The sequence below is a fragment of the Aegilops tauschii genome, chromosome 6, assembly GCF_002575655.3.
Source record: "Aegilops tauschii subsp. strangulata cultivar AL8/78 chromosome 6, Aet v6.0, whole genome shotgun sequence".
NCBI classification, from domain to species: Eukaryota; Viridiplantae; Streptophyta; class Magnoliopsida; order Poales; family Poaceae; genus Aegilops; species Aegilops tauschii.
Genome location: NC_053040.3, coordinates 149,486,088 through 149,496,253, shown reverse-complemented (window position 1 = coordinate 149,496,253; position 10,166 = coordinate 149,486,088). Strand labels below are relative to the sequence as shown.

Below are 10,166 nucleotides of genomic sequence, written 5' to 3'. Positions count from 1 at the left end.
AGATGAGTTGGTTGGCATCGTCGTCAAAAAAACATCTCCTCTATGTTAGAATCATCTGACTCTGACTCCGTCGACGAACTCCAATAACCCATCTACAAAAATAAATCCACGACTTTGTCACAAATCGCCTGTCGGCCGAAAATGATATCGCAAGGGAAGCTCTATATATTACCTTTGACCAGTAGCAAATCCGCCAGAAGCAAAGCCGCCGCCTCAACTTCCCCACCACCAATCGAATGCAAATCCTCCCCCACCGCCACCCCCTACTTCCCCTCGGCCTCCTACCCGTGGCTTCGGCACACACGGATGACTGGGCGGATCCACCCGTAACAAGCCCCCCACGAAGCCGGGACGGATCCATGGTTCCGGTGGCTGCCTCTCGCCCGCAGTAAAGATTGACCAGCCTTGAGCTCCAACTTGGTGGAGAAGACGTGGACAAGGGCGACCGAAGCACTCCACGGTGGGGGGGTGTCCGCGGGATGCAAAAATCGCCGGAGATTGGCGATGGGGCGGCGGCGGAATGACGGGCGCAGACTGAAATTTCCCTCCTGCCAAGTCACGTGAGTGATAGAGGAAACGATAGGGGGAGGGGGGGGGGGGTTGGAGGAAACCGGGCATATGGAGAGAGCGAGCCGATTTTTACAACTCCCCGTAAAATAATATACGGGACGGGCCGTTTTATGCGACCTGGTCAGGGATGATTTTTTGTCCCGGTGCCGTAAAACGGGCGGGTATTTTAGGGGAGACGCGTTTTTCGGCATCTGCTAGAGTTGCTCTAAGCTCATCTGTTTAGGGACGTCCACCCTGGCACAGCTAGTATTTTTTGTTTTTTGTTTTTTGAGTAAGGCACAGCTAGTTTTTTCAAGGCAGATATCCTTTCCTGCTGGAGTTGGGCCTCCAGGTCCAGGTACGTGGATCGAACGGCCTGGAACGTATTGTCAGTAAGACTCCCGAGCGGTACACCGTCAGGGACTCAGGGTCAGGATTCTTTACCACCTCTGCAAGCAAGAAGGCAGCCCGATTTGACGCCCGTAGACTCGCCTCCTTCCTTCCCTCTGTCCACAGCCGAGGCATAGGACTAGGCGATTCCAACCGGCGGCGGCGAGATGAAGCTCACCGTGATGACCGCCGACGAGCAGTTTCTCAACCTCGACGTCGACCCCGACGAATCCGTAAGCCTCCGTCCCGCCCCCCTCGGTCCCTCCTCTACTTGCCCCCCATCTCGATCTTGACGGGCAATAAAGGCTGCTTCTTTGGGCCAAAATTCGGGTGGCGAGCTCGCGAGAAGGCCAAGGAATTCCGGCGAGAAAGCGGGAACCGCAGCGACCTGCAATTCACTCCCCGCGGCGTATTGGTGCCTCGTGCTTAGGCGTAGAGTTCGATCGGATCTTTAGCTGCGACAGCTGCGGTATCTTGGTTTGGCTAGAATCGTGCGAGTCTTCTGCTCGTGGAGCTAAAACTGAGCTGTAGTTGCGATCCATGGACGCGAAATCTGTGCGGCTTTTGGCTGAATTGTGCGCCACGCGTGTTTTGCAGGTGGAGAATTTGAAGGCGCTTCTTGAGGTGGAGGTGAGCCGGCGCCAGCGAAATCTTTCTTCAGGTTTCTCTTCCAGGTTTTGCCTTGGCTGGTTTGACCTCACATTGTTGGTTTTGGGTGTCTGTGCGTGGCTAGACTCAAGTGCCGTTGCAGCAGCAGCTGCTTCATTTCAATGGCAAGGAGATGAACAATGCCGAGAAGCTCAGCGCCATCGGAGTCCATGATGGTGATCTTGTGATGATGGTTGCCTCCAATAATAGGTTCGGTTGTTGTTTTTCGACACCTCTGGTTGTTCTCTAGGGAATTTCTTGAGGGTTTACATACTTACATTCCTGCTGTTCGTTATGCCTGATATGATGCTTCTGGTCTTACATGTGACGTCTTGTTTTCTTTTATTGGTATGTCGAGCTGGTTTTCTTCTTTGTAGCTGTCAGTTATAATTTTGGTATATCATAATCACAAATCAGAACTGCCATGATGTTGAAAGAGATGCACTACATTTTTTAGCTTAACCAATGTAGTGCCACTGCAGTGACAATGCTTTCTACTAGTTAATTTCTTGGGTCAAAAATTTCAGGACATCTCAGGATATTATGAGGTTAAATCCTGATGGATCGGCAGTAAATCCTCAAGCTTTCCAACAACATATTCGTGGCGATTCACAACTTATGGCGCAACTCCTTCAGGTAATGCTTTGCTAGTAGCTTCATTGATTTATCAATATTGGCCAGGTTACAATTCCCAGATGTTAGTTGCAGAAAATATGTCCATTATTTTGTTTGAACCGATATCTTTTTAATTTGCAGAATGACCCTTCATTAGCTCAAGCCATCCTTGGAGATGACATCACTGAGTTGCAAAACATCTTGCGGTCACACCACCAACAAAGACTACAACTGAAACGCAAACAGGAAGAAGAGCTTGTGAGTATCTCATCGACTAATCGCTAATTTTTATTTGGGTGCATTTAAGTCTAAATTAAGCAATCCACTCAGATTTTCATAAGTCTCAATCGATTCAGAAAACTGAAAAATGCAACTTGCACTTTTCTACCCAGTTTCACCTTTTTGCACTTTTCTGAAACAAGAAGTGCAAGTTGCACTTTTCAGTAAACTGAAATTGCACTGTTCTGAATCGATAAGAAAATCTCAGTTGATTGAGACTTAGCAAAACTATTTTTCCCCTGATAGTTATTTTATGTTCTTAGTGACAAAAAGTTGAGAACATATGCTTCTTCTTGCATTAATTCCATAGCATTTGTATAAATACATTTCCATGCTGTTACATCTATATGCTGTAAAATTTCACATCTTGTAAGTTCTCTTAGATAGATATATTTGACCACTTCAGGAGATGGTAGTTCCATATTCTTTTTCTTGCTGTGTTCTATTTTTGCAAACTTGCTGAATAATAATAGGTTAAGTCATTGATAATTATGATTTTTTTCAGGCCTTATTGTATGCTGATCCATTTGATGTCGAGGCTCAGAAGAAAATTGAAGCTGCAATTCGGCAGGTAGAAACTTTTTTGTGAGGATAACACCTGTTGACTGTTTAGGCTTTTCATATGTTACGAGGCAAATGTTAAATATCACAATCATCATTACATGACCAACCCAAGGGATGGCTTATTTAGGTTAGAGTGCAGTGCTTATTTCTTAAGCCGCTGTGGAGAAGCAGTCATAAGAAGGTTAATCAAACTAAATGTAAATTAATTTGGTTATCCAATTGTTGTCCTCATCTTTCATTCAATATGCTTCTGCGATAGAGAAGATGAACCTTGGTCCACAGCAAGGCAATTTGGTTAGGGTAAAGGTCCACTCGCCCTCAACAATCTGCCGACAGGGCTCTTTTCTGATGTGGAAAGAGAGGCTCTGAGGCTGAGAGAACATTTTTATTTATTTCATTGCTTGACCAAAGGTTTACATACACATCGGACCTTTATTATACTCAGGAGCATCTGACTTGATCCACAAGTTGGATCTCAGTTCAAACTCAAGTCCGAACCATAACTTACATTCCTATTTCAGTTGGGCTCTTCCTTAATTTAACTACTCTTTCTAATAGACCCAACCGTATCCAACAGAAATACTTGTAACTTGAGTTATTCCTTTTCTTAACCTTCCTATCTCTAACATAACCTACACAATGCCTATATGGATATGTTTGTCTCTTGCTGTCTTGTGGACCCACAAAAAAATGTATCTGTTTGCAACTTCATCAAGAGAAAATTTTAGCCAAACATGTACTTATCTAAAAGCAGCTCAACCCAATGGGGTTATCAAAATCCAAAACAATGCCAAACAAGCCTCAAAATCCACAACAATGCCAAACAAGCCTTAAGAATGCTTATCATAAACATAGGAATAGACATGTGACTGAATATAATGAAGAGTCAGAGTGATGCATAGTGCAAAAGGGGAATTTCTTTTTTCATGAATGTAAGTATGTAAAGGCTGTGTTTGTTACAGCTTCCGGAGCCAGTTTCTCGTGGGAAAAAACTGAAACGGGAACAAACACCTAAAAATGGACAGCTTCGTGGCGACAGCTCAAAGCAGCTTCGTGATGTTTTACGTGTTATAGGCCGAAGCGACCGGGGGCGTACTTTGGCTACAAAACGGCTTGCGCTTCGTGATAATCCCACCGCTAACCTAGCCGTTTCGTTCAATTTACAACGAGAATGCCATCCCTCTCCCGATCCATCCGAGCTGACTCATCTCTCTCTCGTCTCTCACCAGTTCATCACAAGCAACGCAGCAGGGATAGTATTTGTACGGACCTGTAATTCCATGTGCGAACAATTGTGACTTGCATGGACTTGCGTGACAACATAATTCTTTTGCTCAATATTATTCTATGTATATATGAGCAAGAAAGTGAGAGAATTATTATTATGAAATACTTTATGCATTACCATAGAACAAATCATTCCCTGTCAGTCAAAATACCATTTAAACAATATATTAACACAGAATCAACAAGTTACACTAATCTCAGTACTCTAAGGGCATTTCAGGCTTTTCACCAGCCCACAGTCGTTTCCACAGCTGCATTGCCAAACAGCTAACCTTCGCCACAGCTCTTTCCTCAGCACAGCAGTTTTGACAGCACAGCAAGTCCACAGCTGAATCTGTGGAAACTGAAGCCCAAACAAACACAGCCTTCTGCTAGCTTTCATGGTCGGATAATATTAAAATATTATTACTCCCTCCGTTCATAAATATAAGTCTCTTTAGAGATTCCAATATGGACTACATACGGAGCAAAATAAGTGAATCTACACTCTAAAATACGTCTATATACATCTGTATGTAGTCTGTATTGAAATCTCTATAAAAAGTTTTATATTTAGAAAAGGAAGGAGCATGTCATATGCTTTTTATATAAAATGATGTGCACACAAAAGCTTTGCTCTGTCTTACTGTGTTTTATATACTCCTGTTCACCTCAGCAATCTTAATTAGATACCTGACGTTCTGAGTACTTGTAATTTGTCATTCAGAAAGGCATTGATGAAAATTGGGAGGCTGCTATAGAGCATAATCCTGAAGCATTTGGTCGAGTGGTATGTTGACTCTTTAGTAAGTCGGTATGCTTCTATTTTACATGCTATTCTTATTTATTAACTGACCAGCATTCTATTTCAGGTTATGTTGTATGTGGATATGGAAGTCAACGGAGTACCTTTGAAGGTATTATGTTATTTCATATATATCTATATGTAGATAACAAGCATGGTGAACAGCCGAGCATTGCCTATACTCAAAAGCCCAAACAATATTTTTTAAATGATATTTTGAATATCAGAGAGCTTGTATGGACTTTGCTATAACTCCTTTCATATATCATTGTTGATTGCATCAATCTTAGCTAAATAACTGCATCACAATATTTTTCTTTTGAGAAGAACACAATCTTATTTTTACATTTGCCAATTGTATTATCTAGCCCAATAGTTTATTCTTGAAAGTTAAATCTTCCTTTCTATTACTTGCGTTTGTGTACTAGCAGTCTACCAACTAAAAGATATGCAATAACTGGATACGGATTTATTCAGATGCTTGATTGCTTCCTGCTACTCGTTTTGTATATGCGATCTCTTAGCTTTTCTTTCATCTACAGGCCTTTGTTGACAGTGGAGCTCAGTCAACCATCATATCAAAAGACTGCGCTGAACGTTGTGGGTACGATTATAAATTAAAATGTTGTTATTGCAGCCGTTTAGTCTTTCATATCTCATATGATCATTCTGCATGTAGAAATCATACATATTTAAGAGTTTATCTTATCATACAATGGAATTTTACTGTACAGGCGAATGTAAATAATTCTCTGGAGACATTCGCCGAAATGCATTCCATGCCATATACAACTGATCACATAATCGAGTATCGTTTGCAGGTTACTCAGGCTCCTTGATCAGCGTTACAGAGGGGTTGCTATTGGAGTTGGTCAATCGGAGATACTTGGAAGAATACATGTAGCGGCAATAAAGGTTTGATATTGTTAATTGCTGTACAAACGTCAAAATTCCCAGTCCTTTTGAGAATGATCCATTTTGTGCAGCATGACTTCGGACACGCTGTAACGCTATTTGAGTCATTGAAAAATTTACAGTCTGAACAAGCACTATTTAGCCTAGAGAGACATAGTAATAATATAATACCAAACTCATTACTCGGGTACAAAATTATGAATTTGATTGTTCTACAATATATGTTGTCTATGTTTCACAAAAAGGATACTCCTTAAGTTGAATCACAGCCTTTAGTATTTTCTTCAAACCTAATGCCATAACTTTCATCATTATGAGAATTCATCAAGTAGTGACAGTAATTCACAATACATTGCTATGTTTGGACTTTGGACAGATCGGCCATGCTTTCTATCCCTGTTCCTTCACAGTATTGGATGCTCCCAACATGGAATTCCTTTTCGGGCTTGATATGCTGCGGAAACATCAGGTAATTGCATGACTAAGTTTTGGAATAAGTCATCACATCTAACTCACATCCCATAATGACAGTTTTGTTATCCAACGCAGTGCATAATTGACCTAAAGGACAATGTCCTTAGAGTAGGAGGTGGTGAAGTGTCAGTGCCCTTCTTACATGGTTAGTAGCTTTGCCTATTTCATGTTTTTGTTCTCTAGTTTTAGTTCTTGATGATTGCATAATGAAATAGACTATTGAGTAAGTTGAGATATTATTATTGGTTTTGTCGCAATACTGAACATCCCTATATTTGTATTCTATATCATCTACTTCTACAATTTTGCAAGTCTTGGTTTTTCATTCCCTCTAATATGGTATGTTCAGAGAAAGACATCCCTTCACATATACGCGACGGAGAGAAATCGTCGAACCTAGCATCTTCTAGCCAAGGAGCAGCTGGAGTAAGCAAATTTTTCTGCTTTGCATAAATCAGCCTTGGTTTTCCTGTAATCATATTAGAGGCATGGGAGTAATCATCCGTATGTCCTTATTTACTCTATATCATCCAGGAATCGTCAAAGGCACGTGAGAAGACTCCTGATGTGCCACCGCCATCCTCTCCTGCAGGTTAGTTTACTGGTGCTCTTGTGTAGTCCCTTGACTTAGAGAACTGTGATCTTCTGATAACTTTTAGCCTATCTAATTGCTGATTAATTGCGACCAACTTTGATTTCCTTTGTAGGAGCTCAAGCTGTAATTCCTCCACAGGTGTCAATATTTTCTTCACAATTGTGATCTTCTATACATTTGTTTTCTTTTGAGAGTGCATGAATTAGATTGGATCTTGACCATTTTAAGAACCCTTGTCAGGGAGGAGATTTTGAAGCGAAAGTCATAAAGCTCGTGGAACTTGGATTTGACCGGGCATCTGTAATACAAGCACTCCAGTTGTGCAACGGCAACGAGGATCAGGCAGCTGGGTACTTGTTTGGTGGTTAGAGTCTTTAGAGCAGACCTTCTGCTTAAGATTTTCTCGATTTGAACATTTATACACACACTGATCAAGGAGATGTGGCATCCTCCATTTGAGGAACTAAAACTTTGTGTGTGGCAAAATACAGGCTTGGTAGGGATGATTCGTATTCTGTCTTCAGTTAGAAAAAAAACGTTTTCTTTCTACAGAGCTCGAACAAGATCAATCTATTGCAAAGCATGAATAACCCTACTTGCCTTTTAGCGTGTATGCCTAGTACTTCGGCCTGTGTCCGATAGTCTGCATTAGGTCCAACCAAGCCCGTGGTATGCAGTTTTGGCCCGTTTGGTTACACCCTAGGTCTGGTCGAGTAGGAACACTCGAATTGGCCTTTTTCCATAGCCAAGCCCGGGCGATGCAACTTGAGTCACTTGGGTGTCTGAGGCTGTACACAAGGAGCCATGCTTGAGACCGAGCGATGCAACTTGAGTCATGTGGGTAACTGAGGCTGTACACAACGAGCCATGTTCGAGACGTCAGGTTGCTTCCTGAAGCACCGCCACTCTCACGCTCACTCTCCCCTCTCTCAACATTTGACACACCCGGTAATTAGGAACATTTACCATGTCCTTCTACCCATTCAAGGAAAATGAAAATGAAGAAACCAAGCCAAATGCAGAAGTCTCCACTATCACACCGGAAGCGGCGAGCATCGGAGCGAAGATTTGGATGGCGAGCACCGGAGTCGATCACCAACCTCAGCGGTAAACCCTCTGTCCCCAATGGGATCGATTTATCATGCCCGCATTCGATTTACACATCACACACTAGGCATCTAACCTACCTCTCGGATTTAAGTGGTTCGAATGGGATTGAGTACAAGTTTTACTCTGTGTGTGTGGCGGGGGGGGGGGGGGGGGGGGGGGTAAATCGAGCTTAAATCCAGTGACATCCATCCCAACAAGCACTACATCTTAGCCACAGTGAGCCTGGAGGCGCTTGGAGCGGCGGTGGCTTTGTAATCGTCGACCTCCAAGCGCAGTGTATGGTCACTTGACTTAGGCGTCCTAACCGCCATCTTCATCGCTTCGGGATCACCATTGGCATCATCCACCATCTCCTCCTTCCTTCGCCAATGGTGCTAACTCATGTCGTGGTGGACAATGGTTGTAGATCCGTCATGTGCGGTGCTGCGACCTCGACAACCACATGCTGGAACCATCAAGGCGAGGTGCTAGGACCGGCCAAGCGTGATGCTGCAATCGCGACCACATGCTTAAACCAGCAAGGCGCGATGCTGGAACCAACAAGACATGGTGCTGGAGCCACACTCCACGATGCAGCGACCGTGCTCCGGCAACACTGCGACTGACGGTCGGGGTGTTGGGACAATTTGCGGTGACGACCATGGAGGGAGCTGGAACCGGTACCGCGGTGGTTGCATCCAGGGAGTGGCGAAGCTGCAACCACCCGCACGGGATGCTGCAACGGGTGTCCGACGTGTTGAAACTAGTGCGGGCGAATGTTGGAACCGTTGCTCCGAGATGCTGGAACCGGTGCCCGAAGAAGCTAGAACCGACACCCGACGATGCTGGAAATCGACGCCCACCAGTGCTGCAACTGGCGGAGATACTGGTACCGCCTCCACCAGAAGCTGCAACCACATATGGGGATGCTGCGATGTCGGTTGACGACGAGGTGATCTTAGCCAGTGCTGCGGCGAGCCGTCGTGGTCGACGGTGGTGCGCCCCATGGGGGTTGGCGAGGAGCTGCAACGAGACGAGCCACATCGGCCGAGGGAGCGCGGATGCGAGATAAGTGGGGAAAGAGATGCGAGGAATAAGACGACGCGGGAGAAGATAGATTAGACGGTTGATTAAGAGCATCTCCAACAAGCGCGTGGTTGCGCGGCATGCTAATTTTTTTAGCGCCAAAATAGCGTTTTAGCGCAGAGTGTTTGCTTTACCCGGCGCTTAGCGCGCCGCTATAGTGCTTCAGCAGGCGCTGCAAAATCCAGCGTGCGCGACCAGCCGGTGCTTGGATTTTTTTTGAAACAACACATACCAAAAAAAATGAAACAACACATAATTCAAATTCATAGCATAATTCAAACCCCATACCACAAGCTAGTTCATACGATGCAAAACTAGATAAAAGAATGCTGAACTAGATATACGATGCAAATAAAACTAGATAAAACTACTCCTCGTCCTCCTTGGTGGTGTAGTCTGACGACGTAAACGCGTCGACCCACCGAGAATCTTTCTCGTCCCAGGTCGATGCAGGTCCCAGCTCGCACTGGGCTTCCGCCAGTGCTTTCCGCGCACGCTTGTCTGCCGCGCGGCTCGCTCCGCCCTCCTTTGCACCCAGAACTCATTCTCAGCGACGACATCCTGCGGGAAGCGCTCGCGCCACACCGTCATGGCGTGCTCATCCGCCTCGGCAATGAGGAGGCGGCGCTCTCGCCTCCGTTGGACGCGGCGATCCTCCTCGGTGATTAGTCACGGGGGAGGTGCGAGTTCCTGCGCCTGCTCCTGTGTCCGCACGTCGAAGAAGTTCATTTGCGCACGAGGCCTCCCGAGGCACCACGCTGTCGCGTCATACGCGCGGGCGGCCTCGTGGGCGGTCTCGAACGTTCCGAGCCCAAGGCGTGTATCGGTGGAGCGGATCTTAGCATAATACACGCCGGAGGGGCGGATGTGCATGCCGTGGAAGCCCGAGTT

General features: G+C 45.0%; 1 protein-coding gene across 1 annotated transcript; it reads left to right on the top strand.

Annotated features, from left to right (window-relative positions):
* Positions 1 to 959: 959 nt before the first annotated feature.
* Positions 960 to 7,695, top strand: LOC109735190 (protein DNA-DAMAGE INDUCIBLE 1). The gene is made up of 16 exons (XM_020294401.3): positions 960 to 1,172; positions 1,537 to 1,569; positions 1,673 to 1,797; positions 2,115 to 2,223; positions 2,344 to 2,460; positions 2,987 to 3,052; positions 5,039 to 5,101; positions 5,184 to 5,228; positions 5,659 to 5,720; positions 5,938 to 6,031; positions 6,408 to 6,500; positions 6,581 to 6,650; positions 6,855 to 6,931; positions 7,040 to 7,097; positions 7,213 to 7,238; positions 7,341 to 7,695. Exons 1-16 carry the CDS (start codon positions 1,107 to 1,109, stop codon positions 7,467 to 7,469), a joined length of 1,233 nt encoding a protein of 410 aa, XP_020149990.1. The 5' UTR covers positions 960 to 1,106; the 3' UTR covers positions 7,470 to 7,695.
* The last annotated feature ends 2,471 nt before the right edge of the window (positions 7,696 to 10,166 follow it).

What these genes read in the sequence shown, in the direction of transcription:
- LOC109735190 (XM_020294401.3), top strand. Translation starts at nt 1,107, where the DNA reads ATGAAGCTCACCGTGATGACCGCCGACGAGCAGTTTCTCAACCTCGAC. An exon ending in AGGCGCTTCTTGAGGTGGAG is followed by an intron (nt 1,570 to 1,672) that starts GTGAGCCGGCGC and finishes GTGCGTGGCTAG; the next exon opens with ACTCAAGTGCCGTTGCAGCA. An exon ending in CTGAAGCATTTGGTCGAGTG is followed by an intron (nt 5,102 to 5,183) that starts GTATGTTGACTC and finishes ATTCTATTTCAG; the next exon opens with GTTATGTTGTATGTGGATAT.